Consider the following 22,474-nt stretch of genomic DNA (forward strand, 5'->3'; position numbering starts at 1 on the left):
GTCATATATATATATATATATATATATATATATATATATATATATATATAACTTTGTTTAAAGAAACTCAATGATGGGGAACGTGCTCAACAAACAAGGAGCAAAATAATGCAGTGAGTCATTTTCCTCAATAAATAAATGACCAAGTATAATATTTTTGTCTCATTTGTTTAATTGGGTTCTCTTTACCTACATTTGGGACTTGTTTGAAAATCTGATGATGTTTTATGTCATATTTATGCAGAAATGTAGAAAATTCTAAAGGGTTCACAGACTTTCAAGCACCGCTGTCCGTCCCTCTCACCCTTTTTCGGGTGGTGTGTGTCTTCCTCAAGCTGGGGTCCTCTGCCAGAGGAGTTTGAGGGTTGAGTTTGAAGCAGTATCTCAGCTGGTCCCAGGACCACACTCTTCTGGACAGAGACCTCAGATGTTGTTCCTGGTGTCTGCTGGAGCCGCTCTCCCAGTTTGGGGGTCACTATATAGATATATAATTTTTTAATCAATGCCTATTTCCTGCACACGTCCTTTTGTGTGGCGCCAGTACTCAGACCCAGTGTGACGGGCAGTCTAGCCCCTCTAAAGAAATGCCTCAGTGAGCTTTGAACCTCAGTATCACATATTTTCTAGCTGAATGGGGGAAAAGAAAGTCAGAAATGACGTCATTTCTCCACACCATTCACACCAGTTTGATTTGTTTCAGAGCCAAGCCAGCTGCTTGTGTATGAAGGTGAGAGTGATGTGTGATATGAAGTTAGGCTTTGTTGTTCAGATACAAAACGACACGATAGTCTGCCCTCCTTCAGCTGAAAACACAGTATTTTCTAAAAAGTCGTTTTAATGCTTTATAGTTTGGAGAAAACACATTTTTAATCTCTACGCAATTAGACTTAAATGTTCCCCAGTATGTAGGCAACAAGCTGTAGCAGATGTGACCAACAGAAGTAACATTGTATCTCTCCACTGGCTAACTGGTCCAAATCGAACCGAACTGAATTGAAAAGTTGTTGCAGTTTTATTAAAGTGATTCAACTGAGGTATACTATGTAGCCTGGTGTTAAGACACAACCAAAGGTTTATAACTCCCCTCACACAACAATAGTATACTTGAGGTTTATCTTATTAAGTAAACTTAAACTTCAAGTATATGTACTAGTCGTATACTTAAGTATCATTTGGTTTAGCATACCTCTGATCAGCACTTAAAAAGTAAACTGAAAGTGTACTCAGTGATATTTACTTTAAAACAAGTATACTAACAGCACACTTGAATAAACTATTGTTTTTGTAAGGGTGGACAAGATATATATTTGATCCTGCTGCCTTTTATCAATATTATTACTGCTATTATTATTATTATTATTATTATTATTATTATTTAAGTTCACTTCTTGGCGTAGTTTAATGATTGACTTCTTCCATTGTACCTCCAAGTCAAATCAAGTTTATTTGTACAGCCCATTATCACAAATTACAAATTTGCCTCAGTGGGCTTAACAGCAACACAAGATCCTGTGCTTAGACCCTCTCATCGGATAAGGAACAACTCCCTAAAAAAACAAAACCCCAAACAAAAAAACACAAAAAAACCAACCCTTTAACAGGGAGAAAACCAGGAAGGACCCTCAGGGAGAGCAACAGAGGACGATCTCTCTCCCAAGACCCACAACGTGCAATGATGTTGTGTTTACACAATTTACACAACACAACACTGAAAGAGGATAAACAGAATTTTTATGGAATTATAAAATGTATGAAGAGTATGATGAGGAGGATGCCAAGCAGCGCCCAGACGCCACCGGAACAGTCCAGGACCTGAGCCACGCCACCAGCGTCATCATGTAAAACACATTATATGGATTTATAAAAAGAAAATGTGACGAGGGGAATGACAGGCAGCATCCAGGTGGCGACCACCATCACCATGGAGACCTGGGAGGAGGACCGACTGCACGCGCAAACAAGGGGGACTCACAAGACGCCACTCACACACAGAAGAAGAGAAAGGAGAAGACATCGTTCAGAGAGAGAGAAAAGACACGTGAGAGAAGAGAACAGTTTGCAATAGGCATTAGTCATAATCAATTAAGTCATTAACTAGTCATAATCTATACTCTATAATCTGGTGGGCAGAACAGTGGTTGGTAAATTCTTTGAGTCAGAAACCGACCCGCCATGCAGTGCAGGTTGTGAAGCACTCAACTGAAAGGCAACTAATTGTAGGTTAAGGCAAAAAGATGAGTTTTAAGTCTGGATGTAAAGGACTCAACAGACTCTGATGGTCTGATGGCAGCAGGCAGGTTATTCCACCAGAACGGGGCCCGGTAGGAAAAGGCCCTGCTGCCACCAGCTGACAGCTTTAACTTGGGGTACACACAGGAGCCCTGTATGGTGAGAGCCAAGAGCTCCACATGGAGTGTAGGGTCTAAGGAGACCAGACAGGTAAGAGGGGGTAAGAACATTTAGGATTTCACAAGTCAGCAGAGGCACCTTGTATTCTGATCTAACATGGATAGGAAGCCAACGAAGGGAGGCAAGAATTGGTGTAATATGGACAAGTGTCCTAGATCAGTGTTTCTCAACCCAGTCCTCAAGGACCCCCTATCCTGCAGATTTCCTTTGCAACCCTGAATAGGTACCTGTTTATAGTCATTTAACCAATCAGCACTGAATGTCAGAGTTTGCACACCTTGCATAATTAAGTGCTTTGAGATGATTGGTCGAGTAAGTACAAGCAGGGCTACCTATGCAGGGTTACAATGAAAATCTGCAGGATAGGGGGTCCTTGAGGACTGGTTTGAGAAACACTGTCCTAGATGTAGTTGGGATTCTAGCTGCAGCATTCTGGACCACCTGAAGACTTCCGGTACCGGCATGTGGCAGACCTCCAGCCGAGCTAACTTGTCCCCCTTATTGTACCAAACACATGTACGTTACACTATGAACAACAAACTGTTCGTGCCAGGGGTACGTACACAAAACAAAAGAAGAATTCAAAAAAGGAAAAGAAAAAAACAATATTGTTTCTCTTCAAAATAAAAGTGTTGTCACGCTATAAGACATTTATCAGAAACACAGGTCGTTCTAACTGTCTGCTTGTCTTTACGTCCTCTGGAGCAGCGCATGATGAAAATGTCCAAACTTTGGTTCCGAGTCCGTCCATCTCTTCTAACGAATGTGGACCGCCCCCACCCCCACACCGAGGTGACGTATTTTAAGAGTCGAAGAAGAACTTGAACCCGGAAGTGTTAAAGTGTGTTGTTTCCTTCTACTAATGAGACGTTACAACTCGTTTCAACCCCACTGGGCTATAAACTTTAATAATAACTTCGGCACGTAAGGTTATGCATCATGCTCGGTCCGTTATTCCAGGTGCAACAACATAAACGACCCCTGTGTAAACAAGGAACTAAACAATGGTTCCTGGAAGTAGTCGCGTAATCACGCGTCCCCGTGCGTCGCTTTCTCATCGAAAGCGAAAGCCGCAACCCTGCTAAATACAAACACGAAGGCCGGCGAGCGAACGGGTAACGCCGATGACGTCATGTCCGGTCCCAGTTTTGGACGTGCGACGCGGAGCGAAACGAGGTTTTTCTGAGCTTTGCTAACGTTAGCCGCCAGCCGGTTGTATGACGGTGTACCCTGCCGCCCCCCGCGTTAACACCGCCCCCCGACATCGCGGCGTTCAGCTGGAGTGATGTGGTTTAGCGGAACCAGGTCCTGGCTGGGGAGGTTAAAGGCCCTCCGAGGTCTAGCGAGTAGACGCCGGTCACTCAGACCCGTCATGTGCAGGACCGCTGCGTCCTGCCAGGGTGCAGCGGGTAAGAGTCAATGGACCAAACCCACAGGGTTCGACACGGGGGTGAAAACGTACAACAGCCTCACCAAGCAGAAGGAGCCCCTCATCCTGGCCCGGGACGGGGTAGCGACTTGGTACGTACTGGACGCTGCAACATGGGGGATTCTTCAATTCCGGGGGGCTTTCTGTCCCCAGGAGAGATTTTCAAGGAAAAAAAAACAATTTTTTTATTGTATTTGTTAGAGTCTGGTTGTGTTAGCTATGAAAAAAAGGAGTTGTGTCTCAACGGTGACGTTTTAATACTTTTTCAGTATTGTAGCGAATTCGGGGGACAACGCAACCACAGGAACTGCCGCGGCCGGGAAGCGAACCCGTGTGGCCCGCACCGCAGGAGGCATCGCTAACCGCTCGACTGAAGGGTCAGACCCGTCGGTCAGCGTGTCTCCTTGTCCATGCACGATACAATATGTTGAAAATTCAAACGTGCCAGAATTTCACGGTTCTGGGCTTGTGCCCAACCCAGACTTTTTAACTCCCCCTCTATAATAAAGTAATAAAAACGGTTATATTCATTAAAGCTTTACCTAGCATTTTCTCGTAATAATTTAAAGACATATTTCAAACTCATATGGTTTATATATGTGTAATTTTCACATTTCTATAGTTAAATATCGCTGTCCTTCATACGTCACACCCAACATTTCAGAGAGAGAGAGGCAACGTTTTTTCAAACAACAACAACGTGGTTGCCACGGAAACGAGACGTGCCAGAGGCGCGTGAGCAGTCGTGGCAGAAGCGTGACTTTTTCATGTGCACAAATGTGAAGGTTGATATGTCCTGATCTGACAGTATGTTAATTAGACCTCATTACCATCACGTGTCATTACGTCACATTTTGCTGTTGCAACTTTGAAAAAAGCATCATAATGGCAAACTCATTTTGTAGGACGATCAACGTTAGGCTAAGATATTTGTTCCACACCACTTAACAGTAGAGCTTTTGATAAAGAAAAAACAAAACCGATTTTAAAGATTTTTTTTTCTTCGAAAGTTCAAAAGCCAAAAGTGCCCCAAATTGAAGAGTCACCCAATGTGAGCATGTTGTGGAATATCCAAAGGAGTTGAATCAAGTGCAACTGGACTTGGTATGTATCCGTGAAGACATCCAAGAGGAAGCCTCTTGGATGAGAGGCGAAACGTCTTCACGGATACATACCAAGTCCAGTTGCACTTGATTCAACTCCTTTGGATAACCATGACCTGGATGAATGAGAACATTCACAGACATGTTGTGGAATATCCATGCTGAAACACTGGAAACTGGTCCTCCAACCACATATTGTTGTTTTTGCAGGTACAGTTGTGGACCCACTGTTTATGACCATGCCCATCTTGGTCATGCATGGTAATGCCTCATATCACCCTCAGTTATACTCTGTGTTCAAGTCACAGCCATTAATCTATAACCCAGGCAAAAGGATTCACCACTCTGTCCTGTCATAGTTCTTACGTCAGATTTGACATCCTGCAGAGGATTTTGTCCAGGCTTTTTGGAATCAACGTTATCCATGCTATGGTTATCACTGATATTGATGATAAAATCATCAAAAGAAGTTGGGAGGTAACTACAGTTAGATAATCATTATGATCTGATTCATGTTCATCAGCTTGAGCATTTTGTTACGCTGATGTTATCTCATTTAAAACATTGTGTATCTCTTTCTTATTCAAGGAAAACATATCCCCACTTGTTCTGGCCAGAATGTATGAGGAGGAATTCAAAAAGGATATGTCGTTGTTAAAGGTGTGTGAGTATGTGATTACCAATGTCTTTTTTCAAGTATTCCTAAGAACGTAGCTCCTGAAAACATCCGTTGTGAGTAACAAAACACAGTTATATATATATATGACATACCTATGGAGACGTTTAGCAGGGATCGCGGCGGGGTTTTTAACTAGATTGTTTAACACAATCCTGGAAAGTGAGAGGATGCCTGAGGAGTGGAGAAGAAGCATACTGGTACCGATTTTCAAGAACAAGGGCGATGTGCAGAACTGTAGCAACTACAGAGGTATAAAGTTGATCAGCCACAGCATGAAGATTTGGGAAAGAGTAATAGAAGCTAGGTTAAGAGGAGAGGTGATGATTAGCAGCAGCAGTATGGTTTCATGCCAGGAAAGAGCACCACAGATGTGATGTTTGCTTTGAGAATGTTGATGGAGAAGTATAGAGAAGGCCAGAAGGAGTTGCATTGTGTCTTTGTGGATTTAGAGAAAGCTTATGACAGGGTGCCGAGAGAGGAGGTGTGGTATTGTATGAGGAAGTGGGGAGTTGCAGAGAAGTATGTAGGAGTGGTGCAGGATATGGATGAGGGAGGTGTGACAGTGGTGAGGTGTGTGGTTGGAATGACAGATGGGTTCAAGGTGGAGGTGAATTACATCAAGGATCGGCTCTGAGCCCTTTCTTGTTTGCAATGGTGATGGACAGGTTGAATGAGATCAGACAGGAGTCTCCATGGACTATGATGTTCGCGGATGACATTGTGATCTGTAGTGAGAGTAGGATGCAGGTGGAGGAGAGCCTGGAGAGGTGGAGGTATGCTTTGTAGAGAAGAGAAATGAAAGTCAGTAGGGGCAAGACAGAATACCTATGCGTGAATGAAAGGGAGGACAGAGGAATGGTCAGGATTCAAGGAGTAGAGGTGACGAAGGCATATGAGTTAAATACTTGGGGTCAACTGTTCAAAGTGTGCAGAAGAGAGGTGAAGAAGAGAGTGCAGACAGGGTGGAGTGGGTGGAGAAGAGTGTCAGGAGTGATTTGTGACAGAAGGGTACCAGCAAGAGTTAAAGGGAAGGTTTACAAGATGGTAGTGAGACCAGCTATGTTGTATGGTTTGGAGACAGTGGCACTGATGAAAAGACAGGAGGTTGAGCTGGAGGTGGCAGAGATGAAGATGATAAGATTTTCACTGGGAGTGATGAAGAAGGACAGGATTAGGAAGGAGTATATTAGAAGGATGATACAGAGAAGATTAGCATGGCCCCTGCGCAAGTGTTCCTCATTTATTTAGGGCGGCACGGTGGCGCAGTGGTTAGCGCGATGGCCTCGCAGCAAGAAGGTCCTGGTTTCGAGCCCCGGGGTAGTCCAACCTTGGAGGTCGTCCCGGGTCGTCCTCTGTGTGGAGTTTGTATGTATGTTTGTATGGTAGTGAGACCAGCTATGTTATATGGTTTGGAGACAGTGGTACTGATGAAAATACAGGAGGTGGAGCTGGAGGTGGCAGAGATGAAGATGATAAGATTTTCATTGGGAGTGATGAAGAAGGACAGGATTAGGAACGAGTATATTAGAGGGACAGCTCAGGTTGGACGGTTTGGAGACAAAGCAAGAGAGGCAAGATTGAGATGGTTTGGACATGTGTGGAGGAGAGATGCTGGGTATACTGGGAGAAGGATGCTGAATATGGAGCTGCCAGGGAAGAGGAGAAGAGGAAGGCCAAAGAGGAGGTTTATGGAGGTGGTGAGGGAGGACATGCAGGTGGCTGGTGTGACAGAGGAAGATACAGAGGACAGGAAAAGATGGAAACCGGTGATCCGCTATGGCGCCCCCTACCGGGAGCAGCTGAAAGTAGTAGTAGTAGTAGTATGTGTATGTATGTATGTATGTATGTATGTATCTAGATAAATATGTCTTCTGTATGGTTGTCTGTGTGTGTATATTTAATTCACAGAGACAAATAATAATTTCTTTCTTTGTTTTTTGAGGTCATACAACCCGCAGTGTACTTAAGAGTTACTGAGAATGTGCCCTCAATAGTGATGTTCATTGACCAGATTATCAGAAATGGACATGCCTATGCCACAGAGAAAGGTAAATATTGGAGGAGTCCTTCCTATTCTTCCTCTTAAATGTTTAGGTCATTGATGTAATCCTACAGTTTCTTCACCTTCCGTACTTTTTGGTCCATTTGTGATGCAGGTGATGTATATTTTGACATCCAGTCCATTGGAGACCGTTATGGTAAATTTACGGGTGCCGCCGATGGACACCACGAGCCTGGTAGGTGTTTCTCTCCCCTGTTGGATGGATGCACCTCTTCATTTGCGTGTAGTTATCGGTGGTAAATCTGATATGAAGTGACTGTGTTTTAACTTTAAAAGTGCATTTTGTTAGATTTTAACCCCATTGCAAGTGTGGGCAAATATGAAATGGCTAAAACAAACATAGAACATCTCTTCTGCCATCACCCTTCCCCCACCCAAGCAGGTTTACATACACTGTCTTCCATCAAGCAAGCACTACTTCCCATTCCTGTAAAGGACCACACTATCAGCGAAGGAAAAGATAAAGCTACTGTGGTTCTTAGTCTGCAACACACAGTGCTTTTACTTCGAATTCATATCAGCGAGGAGGCGGTAGAGTGCAGCAGATAGGGACTACTATAACCACTCATCAGCGAGCAGCAGCCAGAGCTCTAATGTCGCGCTCCAGGGATGCAGCTTAGTTGTAGCTGTCGTCCATAACTGGCCGATTGTTGCATTTCACTGCTAAATGGGCAGCAGCTCACATATTTCACATTGCATATCTCTGTAATGAAAGTGTCTACCAACATGGGGATCGCCGGTTCAAATCCCCGTGTTGCCTCCGGCTTAGTCGGGCGTCCGTACAGGCACAAATGGCTGTGTCTGCGGGTGGGAAGTCGGATTTGGGTATGTGTCCTGGTCGCTGCACTAGCGCCTCTGGTTGGTGGGGGCGCCTGTTCGGGGGGGGGGGGACTAGGGGGAATAGCGTGATCCTCCCACATGCTGCGTCCCCCCTGGCAAAACTCCTCACTGTCAGGTGAAAGGAAGTGGCTGGAGACTCCACATGTATCGGAGGAGGCATATGGTAGTCTGCAGCCCTCCTCGGATTGGCAGAGGGGGTGGAGCAGCAACCGGGACGGCTCAGAGGAGTGGGGTAATTGGCCAGATACAATTGGGGAGAAAAAGGGGGAAATCAAATAAAAACAAAGCAAGTTTTTTTTTAAGAGTGTACAGCTGACCCAAGTATAATTCTGAGCATAAAGGCTGATAGTTGCCTAGTTACATAGAATTTTGCAGCCGCCCGATACCATCCTCTTATGTTGTGGCTATGCTTCTAAGCAGCAGTTCCCCGTAAATATCTCACATATCTGTTGTGCTGTTATTCCCCAGTGTCCTCACAGTGAGCCTATACTGAGTTTTCACAGTTAGCTAAACTCCTCTTCATATAATTTCTCCAAGGAACAGGTAGTAATTGTTTTAGTCAGATTTAATATGAAGAAGTGTTTAGCCAGCTGTGAAAACTCAGTATAAGCTCACTGTGAGATATCAGTGTAGTGAAATGATAATGCCACTCAAAGGTCTGGAAACAAAAGGATGGCTGAGGATTATCTCATCTATCGAAACACAGGATCACTCTGCTTTTTTTCTGCTGAGGAGGAGGGACTTCCTGTCTGAGACTCTTCTTCCACGCTACGCAGGAAGTGCAATTCCTCAATTACATGCAATACCAGAAAGAGCCAATAGGTGGCAAGAAATTAAACTCTCAACGGAAAACATCCATCCATCCGTTATCCAAACCGCTTATCCTGCTGTTAGGGTCGCGGGGATGCTGCAGCCTATCCCAGCAGTCACTGGGCAGAGGGCGAGGAGACACCCTGGACAGGCTGCCGGGCCATCACAGGATTAATGGAAAACAGTTCCAACACATCTGTGCTAAGACAGGCTGCTCCTTGGCCATGTCTGCCATGTTTTGCAACACGCCCCCCCACCTTTTGGGGATCTGTGGTCTAGCCTAAAAGGGAGGAAGTGTTTTGTGACCCTGAAAAAATATGTTGACTTTAATGCTCAGTGCAACACAAATGAGTAGATGGTTTTCATTCCTTAACCTTTTATTTCCGTCATTTTAGAGGGTGGTAGGTTTCATGAAAACGAAACTCTTACATGGTCTACCTTCATGAGTAATGGGTTGTTCCATTTAGTGTTTCAGTGCTTGATACACATGAAGCCAACATGTCAGCCTTACTTGTTCAATGGTCTTTTCTAGGAGACACAGGTAAACGGGATGCTCGGGACTTCGCACTGTGGAAGACTTCAAGGCCAAACGAACCTTACTGGGATTCTCCTTGGGGCAAAGGAAGACCTGGCTGGCATATCGAATGTTCAACAGTTGCCAGGTTTGTCAGCAAAACAGTCGTCTAACTTCAAGGTCGAGGTAGATTGTGTTCGATGCCATGTAGCCCTCTGAAGCCCAAGAACAGAACCCCGATGTGGGGATTCAAAATGCTGTTTCGATGCCGACATGGATCTCTAACAGGAATTGTTAGAGATCCATTTCATCAAGTGTAAACTTGATGAAAAATCTATTTATTGGTAAACCAAAACTTTTCTTTTTTTGGAATGAGAAGAAACCAGTTGGGGTGTCTGGGTGGCGTGGCGGTCTATTCCGTTGCCTACCAACACGGGGCTTGCTGGATTGCATCCCTGTGTTGCCTCTGGCTTGATCGGGCGTCCCTACAGGCACAGTTGGCCGTGTCTGCAGGTGGTATGTGTGTATGTGTCCTGTTCGCTGCACTAGCACTTCCTCTGGTTGGTCGGGGCGCCTGTTCGGGGGGGGGGGGCTGGGAGGAATAACATGATCCTCCCATGCGCTACGTCCCCCTGGTGAAACTCCTCACTGTCAGGTGAAAAGAAGTGGCTGGCGACTCCACATGTATCGGAGGAGACATGTGGTAGTCTGCAGCCCTCCCCGGATCGGCAGAGGGGGTGGAGCAGGGACCAGGATGGTTCGGAAGAGTGGGGTAAAAGAGTGTCCGGATAAAATTGGGGCAAAAAAAAGAAAGAAAGAAATCGGTTTTATAGGAAACTAATCTAATATTCTAATTTACTATAAAGTTTCATCAATGACTTACATTTATTTGTTATAGCAGTGACCAATTTTCTGATATTAACTCATTAAAGCAGCATATTCTCTCTCATATTAAGTTAAGGTTAAAGTAGCAGTGTCCTTCTGATATCAGCTTCTTGCTGCCATTCTGTTAAATATGTGCAAGTTTGAAGCTATGAAGACATTTTACCTTTATCTTAATTTGTGTAGGCTGCTCACATGAAGTAGGCTGCCAGCTGTGGATACATGATTTATATTCCTGTTGTTTCAGAAATAGTTTCAATGTCTGGTCAAGGTCATTTTTCAACTCGGCTAACTATAGTTGACTTGCTAACGTATGACGCTTTCCTCAGCAGATAGCAGAGTGAGGCTTCTCTAGGAGAGGTGGAGGAACTTTTACAAAATTGAGTTCTGTCCCCCCCCCCCCCTTTTCTCCCCAATTGTACCTGGCTAACTACCCCACTCTCCAAGCCGTCCCAGTCGCTGCTCTACCCTCTCTGCCAATCTGGGGGGAGTGCAGACTACCACATGTATTCATTCATTCATTCAGCTTCAGCCGCTTCTCCGGGGTCGGGTTGCAGTGGCAGCAAGCTAAGTAGGGCACCCCAGACGTCCCTCTCCCCAGCAACGCCCTCCAGCTCCTCCTGGGGGATCCCAAGGTGTTCCCAGGCCAAATTGGACATTTAGTCCCTCCAGCGAGTTCTGGGTCTACCCCGGGATGTCCTCCCAGTCAGCTGTGCCCGGAAAACCTCCAAAGGAAGGTGCCCAGGAGGCATCCTAATCAGATGCACAAACTACCTCAGCTGGCTCTTTTCGACGTGAAGGAGCAGCGGGTATACTCTGAGCTCCCTCCGGATGTCCGAGCTCCTCACCCTATCTCTAAGGCTGAGCCCAGACACCCTACGGAGGAAACTCACTTCAGTTGCTTGTATCCGCGATCTCACCCTTTTGGTCAATACCCAAAGCTCATGACCATAGGTGAGGGTTGGAATGAAGACTGACTGGTAAATTGAGAGCTTTGCCTTCCGGCTCAGCTCCCTCTTCACCACAAAGGTCCGGTACAACGTCCACATTACTGCTGATGCTGCACCAATCCACCTGTCAGTCTCCCGCTCCATCCTACCCTCACTCATGAACAAGACCCCGAGATACTTGAACTCCTTCACTTGAGGCAACAACTCATCCCCAACCCGGAGGGAGCAATCCAGCCTGATTGCCTGAGACTTCCATGTCTCCTCTAATACATGTGGAGTTGCCAGCCGCTTCTTTTCACCTGACAGTGAGGAGTTTCACCAGGGGGATGTAGCGCATGGAAGGATCACACTATTCCCCCCAGTTCCCCCTCCTCTCTGAACTGGCGCGCCGACCGACCAGAGCAGGTGCTAGTGCAGCGACCAGAACACACACCCACATCTGGCTTCCCACCCGCAGACACGGCCAGTTGTGTCTGTAGGGACGCCCCAAGTTCTGCTTTCTTCTGTTCTGATCAGATATCCTTTTTGAATTGCCTTTGTGTTTTTCTTCTGTTCACTGGTTCCACAGTTCTATGTTTGGGAGTCAGCTGGACATCCATTCAGGAGGCATTGACCTTGCCTTCCCTCACCATGAGAATGAGATTGCCCAGAGCGAAGCCTATCACCTGTGTGGACAGTGGGGAAACTACTTCCTGCACTCGGGTATAGCAAATTATATGTGGAAATGGTTTTCGCTGTGCCTGTTTTTCTCTTTTCCTCACCTTATCTGACTTTTATAGTAACAGTCTTGAAGATTGTGTCTTAAATCAGTGTGAAGCTACCATCTTCTGCTGAGTTGACACAATATAAATTCAGCCTATGGTAAAACTGGTAAAAGCCCTTGGATTTGCAGTAATATGGAGAAATACAAATGTATGTCCGTGGTGTCATTCTCGCCAAATATTCCAAGTGTTGCACAGGAAGTGATGTGTTTTACGTTACCCAGCAGTGGTTGTTCCAACAGAGAGGATAGGAGGAACAAATGCTCTGTGAACAAACTAGTTAGCGATTTCAAATTAGCTCCTAGGAAGTGTATGCCAATAAAAACACCATAACCAGAATCTTTGAGATCGAGCTATTTGAAACTGGTGTTAGACAGTGCATTTCACTGGTCATGACCTCTGAGCTAGCCATTACAAAAAAAAAACAAAACAAGAAAAAAGGCACATTCAGCCGTACTATTTTCAGTTATGTTCTCCATTTTCATTGGTTACTCTTACTTTTAGGGCACTTACACCTTAAAGGAAGTGCAGAGAAGATGTCCAAATCTTTAAAGAACTATATTACTATAAAGGTATGGTGATAATGTATTTTTCACAGTCAAATGTTTAATTGGATTTGTGTCTTTAACATGAAATGTGGCTATAGTGAAAACAATGTTTGCTGCACATTTTGGTGCAATCTCAAATTCTCTCTTACGATCTCCTTCTCACATGCACATCAGGATTTCCTCCAGTCTTATTCTGCGGATGAATTTCGGATGTTTTGCCTCTTGACAAGCTACAGATCAGGTACAGACGACAGTCATCTCATTGTTTTGTGATTTGAATTCATTAAACCACTGAAATTTTTACTTCAAAAAACACTTACACATGGAGATTATCATGGCTATTTTATAGCCCAAGTCAAAAATCAGTTTGATTCTTAAGGGCCATAATTCAGCACTGAAGAGATGGCTCATGTCTTCAAGAATAAATATTTCTAATTTCCTATTTTTTGGGGGGGGGTCTGCCCAGCTATTGACTACAGTGATGCTAGCATGACTGAAGCACGGGCTAATTTATCAATTATCACCGCCTTCAGTCACTCAGCCCGAGCGTATATGAAGGGTCAGCTGCAGTGCCCGGCATTTGAAGAGGGAGTTCTCTGGAAGAGGTAACCTACTCATGAGCACGATGTCCATGTGAATATCTTCAATTCATCAAGCAGCCCTGTCTTACTCTCCTGGCTGTGATTGTAAAACTTATGTTATGTGACTCTTTTTGCTGGCTCGCCACACTGATGACATAAGAAAGGTAAAATTACCTTTGTCATTGAGTGTTTTAGCCTAAAAAGCAAAGTAGAGCATTTTGGCGTTCTCTTTTCCCCAGACTGGCTGAGACTAAAGCGAGTGTGATGGCAGCCTTGGCAGACGACTTTGATACGCCACGAGCTGTCAATGCCATCATGAAGCTTATCTACCATGGAAACTGTCAGCTTCAACCCATTTCGAAGGTAATCTGTGTGTGTGTGTGTGTGTGTGTGTGTGTGTGTGTGTGTGTGTGTGTGTGTGTGTGTGTGTGTTTGTACAGCTATCTTTGTGAGGACCAGCAAGAGTTATTAACCTTTGGAGTGAGAACCATTTTGTAAAGTGAGGACATTTATGCCCCTTTTCCGCTGCATGGTACTGGCTCAACTCGATTCTGCTCGATTCGACTCTACTCGCTTTACTTTTTGGGATTTCGTTTTCCACTGCAGATAGTATCCCCTCACAGCGATGCCCCGCTGGTCGTTTGTGGGCGTGTTGACTAGTTTTTTTTAAGATGTTATTTAGATTTAAATAAATATACATATATTTATATTTATTCATATTTGATTTATTTTGTTTTATTTATTTTCATGTCACCTTTTAGTATCGGCTCAGCTCATTTGGAACCTCGACAGAGGTGGTACCAAAAAAAGTACCTGGTACCAGGTACTATCCCGAACTTTTGCCCAATGGAAAGCCAAAAAAAGTGAGTTGAGTTGAATCGAGCCAGTACCATGCAGTGGAAAAGAAGCATTTGGCTGGTCCTCACTTTATGTCCACTGTACTGGCCTCCATAGCCTGTTTAGATGCTTTTTTTAAAGTTTCAGAGAGGTGCTTAGTTACGTGGCAAAATGAGAATTAATGTGTATTTATTACACATCCATCCATCCATTATCCGAACTGCTTATCCTGCTCTCAGGGTCGCGGGGATGCTGGAGCCTATCCCAGCAGTATTTACACGTGTGTGTGTGTGCGAAATCTAAATACACACACATTTTGCTCTCTGTCGCCCGCTATTGACATTGCAGATTCATTTATTGCAACACTAAACTTGAGAAATACTAGCGAAAGGTGGTCACAAGGTTTTATTAGGTAAAATAAAATACATTATATGAATTTTCATTCTGTTAAATTTAATGTACTTTTGTGTTATACTGTTGAGCTATTTAACAAGTTAGTTTTTAGTTTTTTAAGTTAGAACTTGTTTTACTCACTTATAACATGAAATTGACAGTGGAAAGGGTTTTCAGACCCTGCCTGAAATCTACTTTAATCTATGATAAATACTTTAATATACTATATACTTTATATTTAATTTAATTAGTATACATTCATTATTATATGTACATATTCATTATTATATAGCTTTCTTTAATAATTTATAATTGTGTGTGTGTGTGTGTGTGTGTGTGTGTGTATATATGTAAATATCAGCCTGAATTTTTTTTATTTTATTTTTTATTTTTTGCAGTTATGACTGTATGATCGAGAACCTCAACTTGACTTGAACATGTATGGGTACATTTTCATGTGCACCAACATCCTGATAAGTTGGGGTAAACATTTTCTGGCAGTATCTCAATTACAGCATTTACATGTCTCAAAATAATTTGATTTCTCTGATACCAAGGTCTACATGGATCCTCTACAAGGTCTTTACATTCAACAAATAACTTGCATTTCACTGCAATTGATGATCTTCACACGTAGTTTCTCCCACTCCCTCAAAAAAAAAGAAAAAGAAAAAAGTTTACATTCGCCGTTAAATTGAAAGATTGAGTAAAAACGAGGTATCTTAACTGTGTTATACTTAATGTTATCCTGATAACGATAATCAGATAATGGTATTAACATCCATCCATTATCCAAACCGCCTGTCCTTACTCAGGGCCGCGGGGATGCTGGAGCCTATCCCAGCAGTCATTGGGCGGCAGGCGGGGAGACACCCTGGACAGGCCGCCAGGCCATCACATGACTATTTCTAAAATTTAACTGGTTTTAGGACATTTTTTATTAGTCTGCATGTCTGTACTCTCTGTATTTCTGTCTTTGTGTTCAGGCTGACGGGTCGGCTCGAAGCCCGGCTGTGTTCGGAGCCATCCTCTCCTACATCAGGGAAATCTTGGAGGTCGTCGGGATAGATCTGCTGGATAGGAAGGTCATACACTTACATCACAACCTATCCAAATTGTGTCAGAGCTAGTAAACAGAAACTCAATACAGGCCCATGACAACATTTGTAAGTTAATAGTCGTATGATGAACTTGATAATTTGCCATGGTTGTGCTGTGTGCTAGAAGCCTGTGTCCAACTCCTCACCAGTACAAAACGGATGAGTCTGGTTTTTTTTAATTTTATTTTTTCCCCCCTTTTTCTCCCTAATTGCACTCGTCCAATTACCCCACTCTTCTGAGCCATCCCAGTCACTGCCCCACCCCCTCTGCTGATCCAGGGAGGGCTGCAGACTACCACATGTCTCCTCTGATACATGTGGAGTCACCAGCCGCTTCTTTTCACCTGACAGTGAGGAGTTTCACCAGGGGGATGTAGCACGTGGGAGGATCATGCTATTCCCCCCAGTTCTCCCTCTCCCCCGAACAGGTGCCCCAACCGACCAGAGGAGGTGCTAGTGTGGCGATCAGGACGCATACTCACATCTGGCTTCCCACCCGCTGACACGGCTGATTGTGTCTGCAGCGATACCCGACCGAGGTGGAGGTAACACGGGGATTCGAACCGGCGATCCCCGTGTTGGTAGGCAATGGAATAGACCGCCACGCCACCCGGATGCTCCCCAGATGAGTCTGTTTTAAGAAGTGCACTAGGCACTCTGAAGATGACTTGTCTTTAATCATAGTGCAAAACACCTGAATTTGTTCACAGTGTGAAAACAGTGAAGAAGAAATGTAGTAGGATGTAAAAGAACCATTGATGACAGTTCAGTTTATCACTCCGTCTTCATTCTTTTACAGTCAACAATTCCACCTTAGGTGAGCATAAAAATGTCACGTCTTCAATATTTAGGATTTTGTTTTTCAAAGTTCGACATCCCCGTTTCGCTTTACTCATTCGCAGTTCCCAAGAGTTGCCTGGTTAGAACTCGGTGGAAACGGGTACTTTCTGCGCCAAATTCTCCACCCGCCTTACTGTCGTCTCCTCTCTATGCCGGCAGGAGGGCGGTGAACTGAATTCTCTGGTAAACCTGGAGAGCGTGCTGGAGCAGCTGACTTGTTTCCGGAGAGAAGTGCGAGCCTTTGCCCTCACTCCTCAGAATCCCGGCCTCCCCGGGAGTCCCACTAGTTCCAAAGCGAAGCCTTACCCAGAGAGGATTCCCCTCCTCAAGGCCTGCGACGCTCTGCGGAATGACCTGATACCTCTGGGCGTGCTCATAAAGGTAGGCACACATCTGTTAGGTTGATCCAGACTAGGTAAATGTTTTGTTGTCTATAGACTACTTACTGCATGTGACAAACTTTCCATCTAAATGAGGGCTTCCGGTTCCACTGCCTTGCCAGACTCATGGGAAAATGAATAGGGGTAAAAAATGTATTGCTTCGTATTACGTCTGACTCCAACAGTGACTATTATACCCAAGAAATTTTGATTTAATATGAATTTCTGTATTTACTAAGATGGATGGGAACCAGTTTTGAAATCACTATAAATGTAAAAAAACAACTGCGAGTATTATGTATTATATATAATATATAGTAGGGGCGGCGCAGTGGCGCAGTAGTTAGCACGGTCGCCTCACAACAAGAAGGTCCTGGGTTCGAGCCCCGGGGTAGTACAACCTTGGGGGTCATCCCAGGTCGTCCTGTGTGTGGAGTTTGCATGTTCTCCCCGTGTCTGTGGTGGGTTTTCTGGGTGCTCCGGTTTCCCCCACCATCAAAAAGACATGCATGTTAGGGTTAATACTCCTGTCTGTGCCCCTGACCGAGGCATGACAAGACCAACTGGAGTCGGTCCCCAGCGGCTGCCCACTGCTAGGATGGCTACACAGCTGGGATGGTTACATGCAGAGTGTGATTTCCCTGTGGGGATCAATAAAGTATCTCAAAATCAAAATTAACAAGCTCAGCATTTGTGGGACCAGCTCTGTGTGTTCTAGCAGGGAGATAGCAGTTGTAGTAGTAGACAATGTCAGAAGTGGTTGGTTTGTGATCCAAATCCGCGCTAGTTTCTTAGCAAATGTATATTTCAAATTAGATTAAGCTGAGAACACATATAAGGAATTCACCTGACGGAATTTCTAAAGTCTCGGGCTTCACATATTTTAAGGCCAAAATGATTCGTAAACGATCTCCCCAGCAAAAGCGACCTCCCCAGTCCAAACCGGCTGCAGGTGGGGATGCCTGCAGTCGGTTTGGACCTGCAGTCGGTTTGGACTGGGGGGATCGCTTGGATGAGTGGTGAAACGTATCTGTCAATAAATGTGTCCAGTCGAACTGATTCAACCTTTTTTGAACACCTGCTGCTGTTTACTAGTCATAATGTTTAAATAATGATAATAATAATAATAATAGATCAATCTTATATAGCGCTTTTCTAACACTCAAAGTGGCTTTACAATAAACAGGGTGAAACAAGACAACAGATAAACAACACAGACGTACAGGGGTGGATGGGGGAGGGGAGAAGACATACAGGGGTGGATGGGGGTGGGGGGAACATACAGGGGTGGAGAGGAAAGGGGGCTACGAGAGGGAGAAGCAGCAGCCACACAGGATGCCAGCAGTACTCTCCCACTTAAACACACACAAAAGAGCAAGAAAAAAACCCAAAAAACAACAGCACTGTGGACGTTGATGTTGTTGTACAGGTTTACTCCCGTAGCCTGTACCTCTCCTGAGGTGTCCACTAGGTGGCACTATTTAACCCATAGCCGGGTTAAATAGTTTACTAGTCTTTCAATGACATTCCTGGCCCTGTGATGGTCTGGAGGCCTGTCCAGGGTGTCTCCCCGCCTGCTGCCCAATGATAGGCTGCTGGGATAGGCTCCAGCATCCCCGCGACCCTGAGAGCAGGATAAGTGGTTTGGATAATGGATGGATGGATTCCTAAACGGGAACCAGAACTCCGACTCCATACATCCATCCATCCATTATCCAAGCCGCTTATCTGAATTTGGGTCGCGGGAGGCTGGAGCCTATCCTAGCAGTCATTGGGCGACAGGTGGGGAGACACCCTGGACAAGCTGCCAGACCATCACAGGGTTGACACATTCACACCTAGGGACATTTTAGTACGGCTGAGTCACCTGACCTACATGTCTTTGGACTGTGGGAGGAAACCGGAGCACCCGGAGGAAACCCACACAGACACGGGGAGAACATGCAAACTCCACACAGAGGACGACCCGGGACGACCCCCAAGGTTGGACTACCCCGGGGGCTCGAACCCAGCACCTTCTTGCTGTGAGGCGACAGCGCTAACCACTGCACCACCGTGCCGCCAGAAATCCGACTCATTTTCATCGAAACAAAACTGGAAGTCACGTGGAGGCCCTGAGATGATGACAACGCTTCCGTGGTCTCTTTCCAAAGTTGTAAAGGGTGTGTGGACTGACAGTCAGCTGATGTGGGCAGCATCCGGATCTTTACTGCTACCAAAACGCTTTCCTTGTGCTGTCAGTTTTTCTGGTAAAGTGGCACTGAAATATTAAATCACTCTGCATTTGTAAAATCGCTTTGCACCATGAAATTTGATTAAAGGTTCAATCCCAGGTTTCGGCACCAAAAACGGTAGTAGATCAGTCAAACTACCTTCAGAAATGACGAGAAGAGCCTCTGGACTGAACATCCCACAGTGTCCCTTAGTGAATAAAGAAGGGATTACACACTTCAACACGTCACGGCGAGGAGTAAACAACTTGGCCGCTTAACAACAAGCTAACCGAGCTAAACGTCTCCAAAACGTAGCTTCCCATAATCACATTCTTCTTACTTCTGCTCTGGGAGCATCATGGGAAATGTAGTCTTTTAGCTACAACTGAACATATACTGCAATCTCTATATTATCCTCTGTACTTGCTTTGCAACTAAAATATTTAAATGAAATATACAGTCATTTAAACTCAGTATTTGCCGTATTAGCTGGGTTATTAAGTCATCAGCAGCGTTTATCAAATAAACATCAGCGTCATCAACATAAAGTCACGACACCATCTGTAAAATGTTACATCCAGAGTCCGCATGCCTTTGATTTAAAAATATACAATAATAATACAACAATATACAAAACCTTCATCTGGACATTTATATGGACTGTTACTTTCTGACTCTGGCTGTGTGGTTGTGTTTTCGTAGGATAGAGGAGCTACGTCCACCTGGGAGATATCCGAGAGGAGAGAGACCCCCCTGGACAAAGACGAGGACAGATCCAAATGAGACGAAGCGCTGCCTCAGACTGGGACCGGTATGCTTGTTGGACTGGTGGACTCGTGTTCACCCAGAACTCAAGAACTGGATTCTCTTTGAGGCCCAAATGGGAGATTTGATAAAAAATCTTGAAAAGACTTTCTATAATCTATGAAGGACAGAGGATCAGACCATCTGGATAAATAATAAACAATATGATAATGACAGTAATAAAAAAGGGGGGGGGCAACTGGTTTAAGTGGAGAATCACACGCTCAAACTTTCTGTACTGGTTTGCAAAAACTGAACTGGGGGCAGTTGTAATTTCCCTGCAAAAGAAAAATGTCCGACGTGGCTGCAGAAAGTGACTGTCATTTTTGCAGTGTTAGAAGTTTGATGAAAACCAACTCGATGAAACAAGTTTTGTCCCGATGTTTAGCGCCAGTTTATTGTTGTACAGTAACATGTCTCACAAGCTTCCAAGATAAGATCCCCTTTACACACGAGGCGGTGATGAAACGGGCAGTTTTACACGTTGGATGTGATACCGAGTGAGTTCTGTGATTTATCGATAAATTATTTTTATTCACAGGAGTGACTGTCATTCTTTTTTTATTCTATTTTTATTTACCCCCCCCCCCTCTCTCCAATTGTACTTGGCCAAATACCCCACTCTACCGGGTTGTCCTGGTCTCTGCTCCACCCCCTCGACTGATCCGGGGAGGGCTGCAGACCACCACATGCCTCCTCCGGTACATGTGGAGTCACCAGCCGCTTCTTTTCACCTGACAGTGAGGAGTTTCCCCAGGGGGACGTAGCACGTGGGAGGATCAGGAATCAGGAACACTTTATTTGGCATTTCACTCCATGTACTGGGGCACATGAAGTGAAATGTCGTTCCCCCAGCCCACAGCAGTGCAACGCACAGACAAAAACACATTTAAGAACTATAAGAACACACATTCAAACATCACACTGTTCCCCCCAGTTACCCCTCCCCCCTGAACAGGCGCCCCGTCCACCCAGAGGAGGCGCTAGTGCAGCGACCAGGACTCATTCCCACATCCGGCTTCCCACCCGCAGACACGGCCAATTGTGTCTGTAGAGATGCCCAACCAAGCCAGAGGTAACACGGGGATTCGAACCGGCGATCCCCGTGTTGGTAGGCAGCGGAATAGACCGCCACGCTACCCGGACGCCCCCATGACTGTAATTCTTTGACTGGCGTAAATGACCATGATGCTGAGAACTTTGTGTAGTTGGTGTAGTCAGGGAATTTCTGAGCAGAGCTACTCTGTCACCGGGCTGAACCTGATCCTGCCTGTCTCTCACTGGCTCCTCAGTGTTATTAAACCTGCTCACTAGTACAAGAACCATCCATCCCTCCATCCATTCATTATCCCAACCGCTTATCCTGCTCTCAGGATACTGGAGCCTATCCCAGCAGTCACTGGGCAGCAGGTGGGGAGACAGGCCATCACAGGACACACACACACACACACCTAGGGACAATTTAGTGCGGCTGATCCACCTGACCTACATGTCTTTGGACTGTGGGAGGAAACCCACGCAGACACGGGGAGAACATGCAAACTCCACACAGAGGACGACCCGGGACAACCCCCAAGGTTGGACTACCCCAGGACTCGAACCCAGGACCTTCTTGATGTGAGGCAACTGTGCTAACCACTGCGTCACTGTGCCGCCTGTACAAGAACTAGTATCTCGTCATATTCTGTTTTAGTTTTTGGGTCGTACAGACCGGGACTAACTTCAACCCACCCCTGGAACGGGATTTCTGAGCCGCTGGCAGCTCTCAAGTCTAACAGTTGGTCGTTACTTAGCAGGTCACGGATGGGAAGGATTTATGCATCGGGTAAGTTTTGGGACGCCCACGTCTCACTCATTATGGACACTCGCTCCTGTGTCCCACGGGGCTTGAGTCGTAAAGGTGTCCATTCTGCACCAGAAGAGACGTTTCTTGTCAACCAGCTGTGCAACTTGCTTGCATTTTGTGCGAGACTTGTGCGGCAGCGAGGGTTTGTATGTATGTTTTGAATGTGGCTGCGCAAGGTCTTTTAGTAGCTAGTGTCAAAGAGAAATCTGGGATTATGTTTATTAATATTGATTTTACCAGCTCCCTGCACAGCTTTGGTCAGTGGTTGGTATAGCGAGCTCTCGTGGCGGAGATCCGTTTTCCCCTCAATTTGAATCCATGGCTAACAGCACGCATCACTGCCTCCACAATTTCCATTTCAGGCTGGTGGGGGGTAAGAGTATGTCTTCTGCTATTTTACAATGCTGTGATTGCAGCTCTTCCCCAATTCTGTGGATAGTACACGTGGCCATTTTAACTCTAATGGTCATGGCAATTTGCATATGAAACTGAT

General features: G+C 45.2%; 1 protein-coding gene across 2 annotated transcripts; it reads left to right on the forward strand.

Moving 5' to 3' along the window:
• The first annotated feature begins 3,581 nt into the window (after nucleotides 1-3,581).
• On the forward strand, nucleotides 3,582-20,668 carry cars2 (cysteinyl-tRNA synthetase 2, mitochondrial). Of its 2 annotated transcripts, XM_056301312.1 has the most exons (15): nucleotides 3,582-3,930; nucleotides 5,152-5,202; nucleotides 5,301-5,418; nucleotides 5,530-5,601; nucleotides 7,563-7,668; nucleotides 7,777-7,857; nucleotides 9,865-9,994; nucleotides 12,247-12,380; nucleotides 12,944-13,011; nucleotides 13,162-13,228; nucleotides 13,454-13,592; nucleotides 13,808-13,931; nucleotides 15,785-15,883; nucleotides 16,898-17,119; nucleotides 20,034-20,668. In XM_056301312.1, exons 1-15 carry the CDS (start codon nucleotides 3,695-3,697, stop codon nucleotides 20,112-20,114), a joined length of 1,728 nt encoding a protein of 575 aa, XP_056157287.1. In that variant the 5' UTR covers nucleotides 3,582-3,694; the 3' UTR covers nucleotides 20,115-20,668. The 2 variants fall into 2 exon arrangements, with proteins under 2 accessions (XP_056157287.1, XP_056157288.1); XM_056301313.1 differs by lacking the exon at nucleotides 20,034-20,668 and having other exon boundaries at nucleotides 16,801-17,040.
• Nucleotides 20,669-22,474: the final 1,806 nt, after the last annotated feature.

Source organism: Lampris incognitus, chromosome 21 (genome assembly GCF_029633865.1).
Source record: "Lampris incognitus isolate fLamInc1 chromosome 21, fLamInc1.hap2, whole genome shotgun sequence".
NCBI classification, from domain to species: domain Eukaryota; kingdom Metazoa; phylum Chordata; class Actinopteri; order Lampriformes; family Lampridae; genus Lampris; species Lampris incognitus.